General features: G+C 39.9%; 1 protein-coding gene across 2 annotated transcripts; it reads left to right on the top strand.

Annotated features, from left to right (window-relative positions):
* The first annotated feature begins 818 nt into the window (after positions 1-818).
* On the top strand, positions 819-15,751 carry LOC133163720 (microtubule organization protein AKNA-like). 2 transcript variants are annotated; one of them, XM_061293910.1, is made up of 22 exons: positions 819-970; positions 4,798-5,217; positions 5,410-6,073; positions 7,193-7,496; positions 8,236-8,310; positions 9,016-9,172; positions 9,308-9,417; positions 9,511-9,558; positions 9,640-9,758; positions 9,828-9,975; positions 10,094-10,215; positions 10,332-10,449; positions 10,536-10,642; positions 10,781-10,989; positions 11,433-11,598; positions 12,010-12,144; positions 13,524-13,657; positions 13,814-13,933; positions 14,008-14,106; positions 14,184-14,279; positions 14,573-14,684; positions 14,793-15,751. In XM_061293910.1, the coding sequence occupies exons 2-22, from the start codon at positions 4,914-4,916 to the stop codon at positions 15,049-15,051; spliced, it is 3,606 nt and encodes a 1,201-aa protein (XP_061149894.1). In that variant the 5' UTR covers positions 819-970; positions 4,798-4,913; the 3' UTR covers positions 15,052-15,751. The 2 variants fall into 2 exon arrangements, with proteins under 2 accessions (XP_061149894.1, XP_061149893.1); XM_061293909.1 differs by having other exon boundaries at positions 10,293-10,449.
* The last annotated feature ends 2,611 nt before the right edge of the window (positions 15,752-18,362 follow it).

Below are 18,362 nucleotides of genomic sequence, written 5' to 3'. Positions count from 1 at the left end.
TCATTGTATGCTATACTCTGTGTTTATTTATTATTAAGAGTTGTTGCAGGATAACTCATGACAGACTCATGACTCATAACTCAAACAACCTAACATGTAAATGTTTTGAAAAATAACAATAAAATAAATAAAATAATAATAACATAAACTACTCAGCTGCATACATACTCAAATGCAAAAACTCAAACCGGAACCCTTTTGACATTTTTATTTATTCATGGTCGTATTAATAGTCTGGCAATACTAATTTAGAATTAATGTGGGGGGCGTGGTCATATATTGTTAAAATCATGTAAGAGAGTGTTATGGTCAGTGTTTTTGAAATGATTAGATTAGGTAAATCGCCCAGCACCAGCTTTGACATCACTCGATATGTCTTTCCTGGCTGCATGTGTGCATCTCTATGACACGTATGTTGCGCAACAGTTCCATCAAAGGCCAATTACAAATGCACGGAAAGTAAGCGTAATAAGCATTTAGAAATAAACGAGTTGATAGTGACCCCTCATGGGCAAATCTTGTAAAAGCAAGTTGAAAAACGTTTGTACTCATGACTAACTTCCGCTAAGCTCCTCCTTCAAGGTACTTCACCAATCAAACGACCTCTTTCATTTAAACCATAAGCTATACATTAAGTCCCGAATCTTGTCTGTTAGGGAGCTATGCGAGAAGATTACATAGCGGTCACATTGTATACAGAAACCTAATTTATTTAGTGCCTATAAAATTGTTACAGCTAGCAGTATCGTAAGATGACGAGGTAGGATGGTGGCTTTATTACAGTAATGATCTGAGAGAAGCAGAGCACTTCATGTGCCTTACAGACTAACCCAGGGTATTATAAATACGTCATAAGTACAAGTTAAATCAGCGAGCATGCTCATCTGTCTGCAACTTGCAGCATCGTGTTCAATTTTACAAATCTGGCTCCTTCGACAGAAACAAACGGTGAAACATGTTCCAAAGTCAGGTATGAAGATTGTTTGTCAAAGTTGTTTTCATATCACGAGCTGGCGAAATGTGTAATTGTAAGAAGTAGTGAGTTTATAAAACATAAGGGGTAAATTAAGGCATTCATCTCGTTTAACAGTTACCTGCACCTTGTACAAATTGTATCCTTTTCACTTAAGTAAATTTGCTTACTTTAGTTTGACGTATCGTGTTGTGTGTTGAAAACTGAATGGTTTGTTGTGCTGAGTGTGTCCCATGGTGACACAGGGGCGGGTCTTTGCTCTCATTAGTTTAGTGGTTTTCATGGCAACGTACCCTTGTGAAATCTGAAAATACTGCCAGCGAGCCGCCTCATGTTAAGATAGAGGTAAATAATTTTTTTATATATTAAACTCATCGAATATTTGTTGCCCAAAATATTTTGTCTCCCGGGATGATGAGTCGTCTTGCAGCTCATCGGCTGCTCTGTAGTTCTTAACAATTGTTGAGCAAGTCTTTCTCCACCGATTTGGATTAGTCAAGCGGTAAGATTGAAGTAATACTTATAAGTGTTTTGTCTGCAAGATGAACATGTGAGTGTGCCTTGCATGAAATGGAAATTGTCTAAAGCTTATTCAACATCAATAGCAGAATTAATGTTGTGATCCTCTTTCATTCATGAGTTAACGAATAATGTTTCTAGTTTTGCTCGTGGAAAGTCAATGCCATATTGCACACTATTAAAATTTTAAATTACGTTTTTATGTTATTATTCAGATGATAATCCATTTCAATGCACTAATCATAATAATCTGTCACAATAATTGTCAACGAGGCCGGATACATCAATTTGTGTACGTTTATGTCTGTGAATAAAGAGAGGTTACATTTTCAAATGATCACTTGTACAACATTCTGAGGAAATCACAATGTCCCATCACTGGTGAGTTCTATTTATAGCTATCACAGTGCAATTCTCAGACAATCTATACTTCTCTGGTCTGTTTGTCTTAACTGGGAACAAAATTTCCATTACCGTTTTTTTCCGTGTATAGTGCGCAAAATTTAACTAATTTATTGTCCTAAAATCTGGGGTGCGTATTATACATGGGTACAAAAAAAAAAAATTTAAATTTTTTTTTTTTTTTAAAGAAAGTCATGGTACAACAAAACCAACAACAGGACTGACCGACAAAGTCGTGGAACAAAAAGACAGGGTGACATTACCAAAGACAGGAACAGAATGACAGTAACACATGCAATGATCCAACGGTGAGCGAGGGGCAGACAGGACTTAAATACAAAACACGTTACATCGATTGAGGTGACACAGGAAGAGAGGGGCGACGCGAACAGAAACTATGGCAACCTAGACACAGCAAAACTGGGGACGAGACATGACAAATCTCCCCCGAAATAAAACTCACCTTTCTTCTTGTTTGTTGTCAATCGCGCATCGCATTCAGCCATCCTGCCCAACACACTTAGTCAAAAAAATCCATAATTGACGACACATCGTTTGATGCGATGGTGCAATCCTTGATGGTGTGTTATTGTCAAATATTGTTTGTTTTTAATCTCCATTGCGGACCGGACGTCATACGGAGGCCGCCATTACAGATGCGCAGAACGTATGCGCAAGACACGTCAGCTATATTAAGAGCAAGATATGTTTTCTTCCTATTAGTTTCAATTCACAGTTTAATTAGCAGTTACAATCAGCAAATAACAAAATGCGTATTACAGGTAATATTTTATTTCACAACACTTTGCCTTGTTCCTTTCGTCTCTGCTGTTCACTTCAAACACGCTCCATACGACCGCAATGCTCTCGTATCAGACGCTCGCTCGATCACCTGCTAGTTTGCTGTCTGTCACAATGTACCCTACACAAATCCGAAACATTTGTTGCGGCTCCGAGTCACGACGAGGGGCAAGTTTTGGTTTCCAAGGGTGTTTTTATTCCTCTTCAACGTCTCTCCCATACAGATCCGCCTTTTTCACGTCCGCAGCCCATGCGCGCACGGAGCGCGGTGGTGCGTTTAGGGGCAGTCGGAGAAATCAACGCCAACAAAAAAAATTACATCCAGCCTAGTTAAGACCATACCAAAGACTATAAAAATGGGACCCATTGCCTCCCTGCGTGTGTGACGATCACTGGGACTTAAAAAAAAAAAAAAAAAATTAAAAAATATTTTTTAAAAAAATTCATAAAAATTGGGTGCGTATTATACATGGGTACAAGCTTTTTTCCAGCATCAGCATGCCATTCTTAGGGTGCGTACTATACATGGGGGCGCACTATACACGGAAAAAAACGGTAATCTTTAAATGGAATCTGAAATAACAATTTCAAGGTGGCTGCAGTCCAAGGTCATATTGGTAGACTTGTAATATGTTTTAAAAAATACAAAGGACCTTGATTTACAACAAAGGTTCTAATTCCTACATTGCTGATGTAAGCATAAAATATATCTCTCGGCTGTGCCAATGGAGTGATAAAGTTATAAATACAGTACATATATATTTGTTTGTATAAACACCCTTCATAAAAATAAACATGAAAGCATAGTACATTGTTGAATTGAATTGAATTGAATTGAATTCCTTTATTGTCACGTTAAGGCAGTGTTAACTGTGAAAATTAGTTTGGCAGCTCCACGTGGCAGATCATACATATATAACAGTATAAAATACAGATAAAATGCAATACAAAAATAGAATAATGTTAATGTACAGTTACAGTGCTAACTGAGCTTCTGGCGTAACGTGATTACGTATTCCTTCGCTGCGTAAACTAGTTCAAGGCATGCCCTGTGTGATCTAGAAATTGCATGTGTTGACCCCATGTGTTAACCAGCTCAGTGGCCTAGTGGTAGAGTGTCCGCCCTGAGACTGGAAGGTTGTAGGTTCAAACCCCGGCCGGGTCATATCAAAGACTATAAAAATGGGACCCATTGCCTCCCTGCTTGGCAGTCAGTATTAAGGGTTGGAATTGGGGGGTTAGATCACCAAATGATTCCCAAGCGCAGCCCCCCCTCTCCCCCAGGGGCTGGATTAAAATCACACGGGGATGGGTTAAATGCAGAGGACAAATTTCACCACACTCAGATGTGTGTGTGACGATCATTGGGACTTTTAACTTTAACTCCTATACACAGTATTCATACAATTGTATCTCACAAAATGATGATAATACCATTTATATTTAAAAAAAAACACCCAAGATAATACAGTATGACCTGTATAGTCTTAAAATAAGCAATCAAGTTTGTTGTGGGCTTTTCTGAATTTACTCCCAAAATAAATTCAGATACCTGCAGATGATATTTTGTGGTTTCCTCTGATGAGATTCTCATGGGTTCTTTTCTAAACATGCTGCATTGGTTTTTGCTGCTGGTATCCAAAATTTCAGGATGGAAAAAACGTTTGGCACGTTGGCCAGTATGAAGGCACGATGGCCGAGTTCTCATCATGAATACGTGTTCAATAGTACAGATTCAGAGAATGCCAGACGCACCAAGCTAGCAATCTCCTTCTCTTAATCTGGGCAGCCACTTCTCCTAATGAGAACGTGAGTGCTGCTCTACTGCAGTGCTCTCTACTTAGCCCCTTTTATAAGAATTACTCAATGAGCAGGAGAATATTTTTAAAATGTTGTTGATTATTCTGGCATATTAAATTAGAACTGTAGCTTTGCTGGACTTCAACCCTTTTGTTTTGTTCTGTTTGTTACCATATTGCAACAATAAATGCCTTCAAATTTCATTTGCTCTCTCTGACCCACATTTGTGTATTTGATAGGATGTTTTTTTATGATGATAATTTTAGGCTTCAAGTGAACTCAACATTTTTGTCACTTTCTAGGAGCTACATTTAAAGACTTCCTCCACACAATTGGAGCAGCTAACTGATGGGACCGCAAGGGCCACCCTGCAATATTTTCTCAGGTCAGAGTTGAGTTATAATAATCTGACAAGCAAATGGAGATTGTGAAGAACACAAAAGCAGAGCTTCTGTCTCCAGCTCCAACGTGCAACTCACCCACCAACTCTGAAATGTCTGAAGATGCGTGGGATGTGGAGGAAGAACAAGATGATTTTTACAACCAGATGGATGAGAACGGCATCATTGGATTAACACTGGTGGAGGAGACACAGGAACACGATGATCACGCAGAATACAATCGAAAAACCTTTGGGGGCCGTGAGGAACCGGATATGCCACCTGAGGAGCTCAATTACATCTTTGATGAACATCTTAAAGATGTGGCTATACTCTCACCCTGTGAGTCATTGAATTTAAATTTTTGCTGATTAACTGAGTTATGTGTGCAAACAAAACTGATGCCATAATATACCTCAGAGACAAAAGTCTGTAACATAATGATATAACAGCATCTCTCTGTAAAAAAAAAAAAGAAGAAGAGATCAGTTTTGCATTTTGGGTTAATTGTGCTGATTTAATTTGTCAAAACAGATGGAGCAGAAAGTGAGTGGGGTTTGCCAAGTGGACCAGTCAACAATAGCAAAGAAGAGTCAAAAATCATCAGTGAGCACCAATCTCTTGAGTCTCCACCCTTGATAGAAGCCGATGGAGATTGCAAACCTCAGTATCCAACATACCAGGCTTCCTCTCGTCCGACACTCCCCATTTTCACTCGCCTGTGCCATTTAGAGGAAATGGCTGCTGCTCCGGGAATCACAAGCGAAACCATTCCAGATATGTTCTTTGCAGATGGGCCTACAGACTCAAACAGCCTCATGACCTGCGAGTCCAGTCTTCACCACCAAGATAAATCTGAAAGCACGGAACAAGTACTAGGAAATGATGCCATCTCTCTTCAATCACAAATGAGGCGTGCAGACTCAAACAGCATCATGAGCTGCGAGTCCGGTCTTCACCACCAAGAAAGCTCTGAAAATGAGGACCAAATAGACGGAGAAGAAGATGTCATCTCTCCTCAGCGACGAATGACTAATCAGGAGACTAGTGAGAATTCAAAGACCGGTCCTAAAAAAAACACTCGCTCACTGACGCAAGTGTCACATCACTTTCGTAATGCTGTACTTCAAAGGACAAGTGGTCATAACAAACCAAAGGAAGACTGCAGTCACATTCCCAGAAGAGCTAGTGAATCAAGGTGATTCAACTACAATGGTGCCTTGAGATAGTCTCAAATGTACATATTTCTTTTTAACCTTTTTGCGTGAACTCAAAATTTCAAGGCAACTAACTTCAAACACATTTCTGTTTGGACAATTCAACAATTATAATTTGCTTATGTGAAAATTGGCTTTGCTGCATTTCAACAGAGAAATATCAGTTTACAAATTATTTTCAATCAAGCTAACTTTGTTCCCATATCTTTCAATAATTTATATTTTTAATTGCTCCAACTGAGATTACATTTGTAGCCCGAAAGAATTTGTTTTGTTTTTTACTGTGTAAACGTCGGTGTATAGTGCCGTGCCAGACAGTGAGGTCAACTGAAGACATTTTACGCATTGGTCTGCCAAATAGTGAACCTGTTAAACTAAATATAATTCAAAGAAAAACATTACACCTTTTGTATTTAAAACAGCCATATCTTTGGCTTTCAGTCTCCAATGTAGTAAATGATAGGAAGTAATGTATGTTGCAGTGCTTGAACCCACAGCAACATCATGTAGACAGACAATATAACAGTACTCAGTCATATATATTCTTTATTGTCCATGTAGAATGAATAATATTAGTGCCATACTGATAAGAGTTGACATGGGAGTTGATAAGTCAATTAAACGTAATTGTGAATTCAACTTGAGTTCTTGACAGCACATGCTCTACTGTAATAAGCTTTATAGTGCTCTGTCAGTGACTTTTCCATCTGTCTGCCTGAAAGGTGGCCAAAGGAAGGCACATCAGAAAAAGCAGCATTCATTCAATGTAGTACAACAAAACCAAAAATGACATTTCTGTATTTTTCAGTTCATCATTATGGGGTGTCATTTTACCTCATTAAAATACATATTACAAACGATATGTTGTTCTATTTCTGGAGGAAGTCTGGATCGCATCAATGGTATTTCCATTCATGTCAATGGGAAAAGATGATTTGAGTTGTATTTAGAATTACAAGCATGGCCACAGTATGAATTGAAAGTGAATCTCAAGGTACCACTGTATACCAATCATTGTCTGACTATACTTTTGCCACACTCATTCTCTTTACTACACTTTGCTTTTTGTCTATTAATAATTAACCGTGTTGTTATTTCAGAAAAGCCTATCCAACTCACTGGGTACCAGATTTGTCCCAGGTAAAGCCGAGGGTGTCTTTTCCTAAAGGGGATTACAAGCCACCCAAGAGCAGATGGTCTTCCAAAAATCCTCCAAAGTCGCTGACACCAGAGGCCCCTGTTGTCTTTAAATCTCCTGCTGAGATTGTGAAAGAAGTTCTGTTGAACACAAATGACGGACCTCAGCCACCATTCGACTTTAACAAAAGAACATCACCTAACGGCACCGTGCCGCAGGAATTCCGAAGCCAGCAGAAAGCCGGTATCCTGCTTGATCAGCTCCAGGTACGACTTGGAATGTGTCCCCATTAGTGGTATGCCAGTCACAGTCTTTTCTTGCTGTACTGGAAATACAATTGCTAAAAAGTACAATTGCTAGCCCTTGAGATGAAATTCCTAAACAAAAGAATACAGAAAAATAACACCCTGTATGTGCCTCCACTAGTCTAAACACGACATTCTGATTAATATTGTGTTTGTAGAATATGAGTTAAGCAGCAAAATTCCCCCACTTGTATCTATCTCAGGCCATTTTGCCACTTGCTGTCGAAAAAAAATAATTACTTCACAGTTGCCAGGTCTCGCAACACAAGTAATCATGGCTCAGCTTCAGAAAACTGGTGAGCCGCGATTGGTTGTTCGTGAGATCGGCAACTGTGATGTCATTTTCAGTTGACAGCAAATGGCCACCTCTTGAGATGGTTAAAAACTGGTGCATACATTAACAGGTCAATATCATATTTTTTTTTTGTTTTGTTTTTACTCGGCCCCACCAAACAGGTTTTGCAGGTCATACTGTAGTATGTATACAGAATTTTTCATTTACATCACATAAACTTCCTCTGTAGGCTTTTTATATCCACTGTACTCTCAACCTACACGATAGGAGATAGTTATTGGAACACTATCACCTACACCATCTAAAAGTAAAGTAAAGTAGGACTGAGTGTAGGTGTTTTCCACCAAAGCACTGCCATTTATATTTTTCTATTTTCTTCCATGTTTCCTCTCCTCTGGCTGGCAGGAGGACCACGGCAGACTGCTGACTAAGTATGCAGAGGCAGCGAACACAATTGACCGCCTGCGGGTGGAAGCCAAGGTTTGAGCATCTTAAACCACTGTTTGAATTGATTAATTTCATCACTACTATTTTCATTTTATTGGATGTTACAAAGAAAGAAAACATTTGTCATTTGCAACATTGTCACTAATAAACATTAAAAATAAAAATGATGCCCTATGACCCTGATGAGGTCCATCAGTATTAATTGTATGAATCATGTGTGAAGAAAATTCACTTTATTCATACCTGAGGCTTACTTTCAAAGTAATTCAGAAACAGGTTTTATAATTGATTGATGTCATCGGTGCAAATGTTCCTGAGATCTTCTATTTCATTATATTACCTTATTGATATTTTTTTCCTATAGTCTTTAGTGTTTACATATTGGTTGAGGATTTTCTGTATGCAACCAATGTGCACAACCAGTTGTGATCTTTCTTCAACATACAGTCAGGTCCATAAATATTGGGACATGGACACACTTGTAATTTTGGGCTACAATGGCTATTAAATTAAATGAAAATGCTTTCATTTGATGATAGTTATAGTGTATATATATATATATATATATATATATATATATATATATATATATATATATATATATATATATATATATATATATATATATATATATATATATATATATATATATATATATATATATATACAGTAGTGTATGGACTGTAGTGGTTGTAAGGTTGATGATTTTCTCATTTTGGGTGACTCAATTATTCCAAGGTTAACCTGTACTCTGACCAACCAACGTCTGCTCAAGTCATGCCATCAAGACTGCATGTAGAGCCTTCAAAGTTCATGCGGCTGGACTTTCCTCAGGCTCAGAAAGCACAGCCCAAATCATTTTCTCCTCAGCCAAGTGGACCTGGCACACACTTAAGTAAATTTATCATAATCATCTCTCCTCCAATGTATCGCATCACGTATCATTCAGCAATTATGAAATGGTTTCAGAAAAATGTAATGATTGATGAACTTTGTACAATAACATCTCAATGTTTTCCTTCCCTTGCAGCTTCCTCAGGCCTATGTTTGTCTGCTTCCATTTCAAAGAGCTTTGAGTCCCAAAGCGGTCAGAAGGTGGCAAATACACTTTACGCACAGGCTGACAACTTCCTCCAGCAGGTTGCCTATTTCTCATTTCTTATGTCTAATGTGTGAAAGGTTCATTTCATTATGTGGTGGGTCTTTTTCTTTTTTTTTACTTTTTACATTCAGCTCCAACATTATGAGGACTTGCTGAAGAGCAATACACCTTTCCAACAGGTGACGTTAAGACGACTTGGAATGCCACAGATAAAAAATCTGGCTTCTACATATTCCCACTTGTTACCTCTCTCTCTATAGGGTCTTGCAGAACTTTATCAAGGACTGGACTCCTTGGAGAAAGGCTACCTGTCTGCTAGGAGAGAACACAAAGTCCTACAGGAGCAAGGCGCAGAACACGGCCACTTTGACCCCAACCGGTAGGACGGCTGGATTCTATTTTATAACTTTGTCAATGATTATATCTTTTTGCTGCCTCTGTGTGTTAGAGAGCTGGAGGAGTTCATTTACCAGTGTGGGCGGCATATGGATGAGTTGAAGGAGAGGACGGATCAGAATTCCCATGATGCTGGTTCTGCTCCTGCTCTTTGTCCTCAAGCCCAAAAGTCATCTCCATCTGATAATTCTCAAGCAGAGGTAACATCTCACTGTGTGCTCCTGACCCGCATATCAAACTATATTATCCATGTGAGATTAAATCCCAGACTCAGATTTACTATTCGTGTCTAAGCGTAATGTTTGTCCTTCTTTCCAGAGTCAACATACACCTTTGTTGCTCGATTCAGGAGATCTGACCAAGAAAGATGTAACGCAAGTTAATGAGAATTCTTCTGACTTCAATAAAAGATATGGTGACCAAACTACAGACATTAACCAGTAAGCAGACGCAAATTTGTTATGTTGAGTGTCATGTTTTGTATTACGTTTCATGTGGCACGCTATTTGTCATACAGGAGTTCAACCGTGCATCTCACTTATGCTCCTCAATGCAGAAGGAGGAAAGAGGTTAGGAAGTCCTACAGCAGCAGTCAGAGCAGTCTCGCAGAAATAAATACATCAGAGAAGAGGAGTGCCAAACCCAAAACTGGGATTAGGAGGGTGCTTTCTCAGGTCAGCAGTGACCCGCTGATTTAAAATGATCTTACAGCAATTCAGTATGCATGTATAGTAGTTAACTGGTTAAGTCTGTTGAACAGGACGGGGTCATTTCTCCAGGAACTGACAGCGGTTTTGTTGGTTCTGAGTATGGTCATCAGATTTGGGCTGAAAATCACAGCTCTTGCCACCAGAGAGTCTCAAAGCGGTGAGTAAGTAGCCTGCAGCAGCGATACTCTACACTTTGCTACGCCCTCAATCTGACAGTCATTCATTTATTTTCAGATTGTGTTTCCATTACAATGACAATGAAGTCTTCTCGATTATTTTCCCTTTTTTGGGCCAGTGTTTCGGGACGTGCCGAAGTGAGCGTTGTGAAGCCTCAGATAATCCGAACCTCAACACCATCTCGTGATTACTCACAATCACACAGGCGCCCATTGGTAGAACCCAGTGAATATTTCCAGCAAGAAATGAGGAGGCCCTATCCTGGAGAGCGCAAGCAAAGGCAGTGGATTAGTCAGACGTACTCAATCAAGACTGACAGTGAAACCAGTGAGTTGGCAAGTTAGTTTTATTCTTCTGGACAGCACATCTGAATTCTTTATTAGTGCATGGCTCACTGTGAGCAATTCCCACTTTGGCAGAGCGCTGGGGAGGCGACTCCAAAATGCCCATTTTATGTCTTCCACTATATTGAGACTCAAGATTTAACAGGAGTGAAAGGGGCCGCTTTGCTAGGCCATGACAGAATTTAGTTGTGACCATACCCACAGCAGCGGAGCCATCCCTCTAATAGATCCTCTGGAAAGCACTCAGAGTTATGCAGAGTTACACCACCATGATTTACACTGGTCACAATAATAGTTTAACTTTAAAATATATATATTTTTAATTATTGTAAATTGTTATATGAAATAAAAATCAAGACTTCTTTATCAAATCTAGATTATTCTCCTTTCCTTGTGTATTGAATCTATTGTCTTTTGTATTACCAGCTCATACTGCATCTGAGGACTTACAAAGTGATCAGTATGAAGAAACGCTGCCCTGTTCCTCTCCAAGCTCCTCCTCCTCCTCCTCTTCTTCCTCCACCTCTGCTGTGCATCATCACCAAGGCGACGCTCTTAAAACGCTGAGGTCCAGTCAGGTGGGGACTTGCAAGTGAGTGTGACGCAGCTGCTGCCATGGCGACGGCTGTGCAAACAAAACACCCCTCCAGACACTTTAGTAACCTTTTATTTGCAGAGTATCAATCTCACCAGCTCATGCATTGCTGACTGAGCCTTTGTTCAGTAACATCAGCCATTGTTTTATATTTTATTTCAGGCCTGGCTGCTAATGAGTAGGGCTACATATATAGAGGTAGTCTACTACGTCTTGCCTTCTGCATGGTTTGGTGTGGAATAACTCAGATTTGTGTATTTTGTGTGCTGAGTTTGACTCCTGCATTGATTGGATGGTGTTGTTTTGACAGTTGCCACTGCACAGCACTCACATTTCCTGCACCTTTATTATTTGATCTTTGACATGAGTTGCTGTGGGGGGAAAACTTTGAATTTGTGTTCTTCATAGTGATTCAAGTCAGGCTCTGCAGGCCAAGTCCACCACGCCAGAGCACAAAGGGGAGAATCCCATGACAAACCATCGTACTGTAACTCATACCACTCAAGGCAACTGCACTCAGGATAGAACTTCACATCCTCTCAGGTTGGTTCATTTCCTCAAAGTATGGCCCCCGGACTTCAGTGTGGAACTCAATTTAAAAGGATTGTGATGTGATGACATTCTGGCAGCGTATTGGCAACAAACTCTTGTATGGGAGTATCGGCATGTCACAAACACACAAAAGCAGTCCTGGCCGTCATTATTCACTGCTCAAAACACACAAATGGCAGTAAGGTTCATTTTATCTCAGCATTATTCATAATACACTACAGAATATGCGATACTGAAAACTGTCAAATCTCATGATTGATTTTATAGGGAAAAAATATTGGGTCCACTATTTGCAGACAGAGGCAGACCACCTTTTCTGAGAACAACCCAGTTTTTTTCACATACAGGATTTCAACAGCAGCTCAAGTTTTTGCAGCTGTACAATGCAATCTATGGATGTTTTATGCCTTAAATCAAGGTTTCTCCCCTCATTATATATTTTTTGACAATAAACCTAACTACAGTGATCCTTCGCTACTTCGCGTTTCGTTTATCGCGGCTTCACTACATTGCAGATTTTTTTTCCAAATTACAAAAACATTTAAAAGTCAAAATAAAATTTCTAAATTGAGGAAACATGTGTCTAACCCAGTGCTTCTCAAATAGTGGGGCGCGGTGCTATTCCTGGGGGGGCGCGTGTGACCCTGGGGAACAGGCTTTTTTTTTGGCAGTACTAGAATAAAGTGTAATTGCGCGTTTACTACAGCAGGGGGCAGTGGCGCTGTCATTGTTACTTCTGTCACGTTTGCGACAGTGCAACATTTTACGACTTACAAGACAAGTTAGGATAGTCACGGTGGGGAGGGGGGGCGCGAATAGATTTCTTCTTGCTAGGGGGGGGCGTAACAGAAAATAATTGAGAAGCACTGGTCTAACCTTTAGGACAGTGTAGCATTGCTCCAAATGTTCGTTTACATTCCTTTAGAAGTCCTTTTTTGTGTGTTAGCACGATCGTGAATTTGCATATTTCCACTAACTCGTTAGCCTGCCCAGTATTTCTTGTTGGTGACAGTACTTCGCGGATTTCACTTATCGCGGGTGGTTTTTGGAACCAATTATCCGCGATAAACGAGGGATTCCTGTATATACAGAGGTTCTGAGGTCGATTTTATTGCATATTGAGAGTAATGTGCTTAAGGAGAATGTAAGGGTGTACACAGTACTTTCACTTTCACTGCCTTTTATCATTTTCTACTGTTTGGTTTAATATTCCATTGAAGAGACCACATAAAATCGACTGCAATTATAAAAGCTGGACATGATAGCATTAATATACTAACGACTGTCTGTATCTTGTGCTTGTATTTATGTAACAGCCCAGCATCTTTATCCTTGACGTTGCTTAAATTTGTTGGCAATTTGTCGCTTAGGTCTCAAGATCCCTTGAGCGAAATTGGCGGATGCAACAGAAAGAAATGGACAATTGATAGGAATGAGGTGGAGAAGGTGACGAGACGCGCAGCAAGAAAAAGATTGACACACCAACAACAAACTCGTGACACATGTATGTTTATCTGAAATACGATTGGAGCTTTCACTTCAACCTTCACTCGACTCTGGTGCTTTCACTACGCTCTTCATTCCACAATGTTTACTCCAAGAGCCTTTGTAAATGTATATTATTATCGTTGTTATAATTGCAAGAGCGTTTACATTTCAGCAACTGCAACGGAGGATGTCAATTCTGCTTGTCGACTTCTGGTGTCAAGATCGACTCAAACATCTATTGCTGTAGCTGACAGCCAACCTTCACACACAAGTGCCCAAGTCCAGCACACAAGTAAGAATATGCGTCACTCTGTAAAAAAATGATCTCCAATCAGGAGAACATTGTATTGGAATTCTGTTTTTTAGAGCGGGATCATACGGAGTGCTCAGATGACAATGATGGCAGAACAAGCAGAGTTGTTCCTTGTTCTCAGTGTTTTTCACATACCAAAGTGTCTTTGGAAAGTAAGCAGCATCCCTTCATCCTGAATGTGAAGTCTTGTCTTTTATCTAGCTTTATTGCGGCTTTTTTTAACCACCAGAACCAGCAGGTGGCAATCGGGAGCCAGCCCAGTTCTCTTCCTGTCGTCACTGTCATCATTGTGGACATTCTGATGTCAAGACAAACAATGAGAAAGGTGAGGACGTCTTGCGGTCAAACATGTATGTGTGTCTCTATGGCCTTGAATATACCTGCAACTTGTCTCATGGGACTAAGACCTTTGTAACTTTAATTACCACCACCCCTTGTCCAATAAGGTCGATCATTGTATCCGATAAAGTGAATTACCCTCTAAAACTGTTGCATCACCTCTCATCATCAACTGGCGTGGATTATGTCAATTAGTTCAGCATTAGGATAAATGATAGTTTCTAGAAATACGGTTGTTGCATTTCTCAGTGTTAGTTAGTATCTGATATGATTTCACAGACTGTTGGAAAGACTCAAACACCCCGAGGACCTCCAGTTGCACACAAACAGAGACTCTCAGCCGAGCGGCACCACCTGCTGTGTGCCCGTCATTGTGTCCTACACCATTGCTGTAAGGGACATGCCCACCTGACCTTAACACAACACAACTTTTTATTCATTCGTGTGACCTGTCACATTGTGAATTTATGGCTGTTTTTTTTTTTTTTTTAATCATTAGCCTCTATCTCCAACCTCAACCCATCCATGTGTGCACCAACAACGCAGGCTCTCCTTCAAAAGTCGGCAATAGCAACGAGCAGGAGAGGTTGCGACCCGCGTCGTGCCTTGTTCCACAACGCTCTCTAGATGACGCCCTCCTAGCTGCGAGGAAGATGAATGATCGATCAAAACGCATGCTGCGTTCACTGACCGCAGGCCTGCGTTCTCTGGATCGACTGTCCAAGTCCCACTCCAACTCCAACTCTAACTCAGACTGACTAACAGTGTCTCTGCCCATAGATCCTGCCTGGCGCAGGTGATTCAACTTCTCAGCTGATCTTAAGTTGTTGTTGTTCGAGAACTTCTGTTTCGCTGTCATATCAAATGATGTGCTGGAATATCTAATGGGCAAACTATCACCAGCCCCCTAAATATTTGATGCTGTGTAAACCATAGATAAAGCTCAATGAGCACATTTAGCATCCCAAAACAATTTACAATTGTAGACTCGTGGATCATGGCTCTCTGTTGGTGGTTTACTAGGCAATTGGTTCAATGTTTATGGACTCAAGCTGACTGATATTGTTGCACAAACTGGTTTTCTGATTCAGCAATTTAGGGAAACGGTTGTCTCTCTCAACTTCTGTGTCGGCAGCCCGGATTTACTTTCCACTCAAAGCACGGTGTGAAAATGAGTGTGAATGCTTGTCTGTGTCTGTATTGTGAATGACTGGTCGCCAATCCTCTGTGTAGTCCAGGGGTGTCAAACTCATTTTTTTCGCGGGCTGCATTATTGTAATAGCTTCTTTTGGAGGGCCATTATGACTGTCAACCTAAATAAATGTATAAGTACCTCATATTATATACAGTAAAAGCTACAAAACAAACTGACAACTAACTCGTTTTCAAATCAGATGAGTAGAAACTGGTCAAATATAAAAAAAAAAAGATATTAAAAGTGAAGACAATTTGTAATTCTAGTAATGACACACAAATTTGATGCACAATTAGTCTTCACGGGCCACATAAAATGATGTGGCAGGCCGTATCTGGCCCCCGGGCCTTGAGTTTGACACCAGTGGTGTAGTCCATTGTTGCGATAAATTCCAGTTTATTGCTGGTGTACAAAATGGATGTATCGTAATTTTCGGACTATAAATCGCGTTTTTTTTCATAGTTTGGGTGGGGGGGGCGACTTATACTCAGCAGCGACTTATATATGTATTTTTTCACAAATTTTTACTTGATCATTAACACATCACTTACTTACAAGTATAGTTGACTTCACATGTTATTTTTAGTATAGTTGATCACTTCACATGCTTTGATATCTTTATCTTGAACATATTCAAAACATGAAAAATAGAAAGAAAAAATCAAATAAAGTAATTAACACTTTAAAGCGCCATATCCTCTGGACATGTCCTCTGTCACCAGGATGACATAAAGGACGAGAAATTTGATTGATGGATTTAACGATTTGGAGTGACACAAATGGTTTGATAATATTGTTGTTTATGTGATAGTTATTTAAAATATAGTTTACATATCGATGTATGGGCCTGTGGAATAATTTGAACTGCGGCGCGGCACACGGCATTGTTGACAAAGGACGATCGATGGATTTAATGAATTGGAGTGACACAGATGGTTTTATAAATGTGTAATTTATGTAATAGTTTTTTTTAAATAACTGAATGTTACGTCAGGCCCGTTCTCAGCTCCTCGTTTGTGTTTGTCACGTTAGCATACCGTATCGTTTAGCCGGTTGTTGCTCGTTCATGTCTGTTCTTGGTGTTGGATTTTGTCAAATAAATTGCCCCCCAAAATGCGACTTACACTCCGGAGCGACTTATATATATATTTTTTTCACATTTTTGGGCATTTTATGGCTGGTGCGACTTATAGTCCGAAAATTACGGTATAGTATTTTGAAACAGGGTGTAATCCCCTCTTTTTGTCATCTTTTAGAACTACCTTCTTAGCGTTCACTGCTAATAATGACGGGTTTATTTTTGAGTCATTCATTGCACTTAAGTGTCTTATTGGCACTCACTGCCACATCATGCAATGTTTGTCCATATTTTGAATTCTGTGGAACTAAGTTTTAAGTGTTCATTTTTCTTGTGAGGGAACACCTCTATAGTTGGGAGTGCAAATGAAGGTCACGTAATTTACATCTAAATGTTTTATAAAGAAAATATTACTGTGAAGATTGTGCTGTCCTTGTCACCAGTGTCATGTAAATTAGGCCATTACATTTTAAGAAGTAACTCTAGATTCCACTCCGTGGGGGTTAGGGAGATAGACAGAAGGCCAAATTGGTATTTTGTTTTATTTTAATTTTTCTTCATAAAAAAAAAAAAAAAAAAAGTTAAAAAAATAGTTTCGGTTACATTTGTAAGAAGTAACTCTATAGACAGACCCCAACCAAGTACATAGAAAAACAGATGTTTAGTAATAAAGATTTTTTTTAAAATGCCAACATTATCAAATTCTTTGACCATAAAGTGTCACGACTTTCCCCCGGTCAGTCCATTATGTGTACGTTGTCATTAGTTCTGTCCGTGTCTGTGTGCTCGCCCCTCCCTTCCTGTGTCTACGCTCAATCTATGTACTAATAATCCCAGTCACCTGCCTCCTGTTACCTGTTGCGTGTATAAATCCTGTCTGCGTTTCACACCCATGTCGGATTGTTCTCTTGTCTCGTCTCGTCTGTCGTCGTTCCTGTCTTTATCTTGTCGTCTGTTCAGTCAGTCTTGTCCCTAGTCGAGCTTCTTATAGTCTGTCTTCTGAGTTCTTCAATAAACCCTGGTCCAAGCTGCATTTGGTCACCCAGCTCCAATCACTCTATGACAAAGTATTACCATAGTAGTACCGTAGTATTTGAAATTATCTTTGTACGACCAGTACTTCAATAGTTATGATGCTAGCTTCACCAAGAAGTCTGCCTGTCTCTTTGACCCCAGTGCATGCCTGGTAAAGCACTTGTGCATTCAGTGCTGCAATGTCAATAATGTAAAACACAGCGACTGGTAACGCTGTGTTACTGAACGCACAGTGTACTTTTGTAGCATCTGGTCCATGAAATCCACACCCCATTTTAGGCTGTTGTAGTCGATGACTGTTGGGCTTTTTTTTTCCGGGTATCCCCAATCTCCACCGCACTGCATTCTACTGATGATGCGGACAGTCTTTCTCCGTTTGGGCGCATAAACGATCAGTGTGACCCCAGAGGTTGAAAACACCTGTGTGCTGAATCCCTTACCTGCCAAAGTCTCACGGTGAACCTTGTTTACTGTACCAAGGAGCGTGGTCTTCCGACTCGTCGCGCTAGTGACAATGAAGTAAAAGAATTGTCTGTGGTAACGGTTCTTCCTTTGTCCATAAATGGTTCCATAAGATTCATCACCACATTTTCTGATAGTTTTTGTCTTTGTTAGAAAAAGTTGCTCATCTATGGTGATGTTCCTTCTTGGGTTGTAAGAAGTAATGCAGTTAGTAACAGAAGACTAATGTGAGAGATTGCAGATTGAGGGCACTCCCAGTGTTGCTGACCATGCGTCATGGATGAGGATTGCAATGAACG

The sequence above is a fragment of the Syngnathus typhle genome, linkage group LG12 (assembly GCF_033458585.1).
Source record: "Syngnathus typhle isolate RoL2023-S1 ecotype Sweden linkage group LG12, RoL_Styp_1.0, whole genome shotgun sequence".
In the NCBI taxonomy this organism is placed as follows: Eukaryota; Metazoa; Chordata; class Actinopteri; order Syngnathiformes; family Syngnathidae; genus Syngnathus; species Syngnathus typhle.
This window is presented reverse-complemented; position numbering and strand designations above follow the sequence as displayed.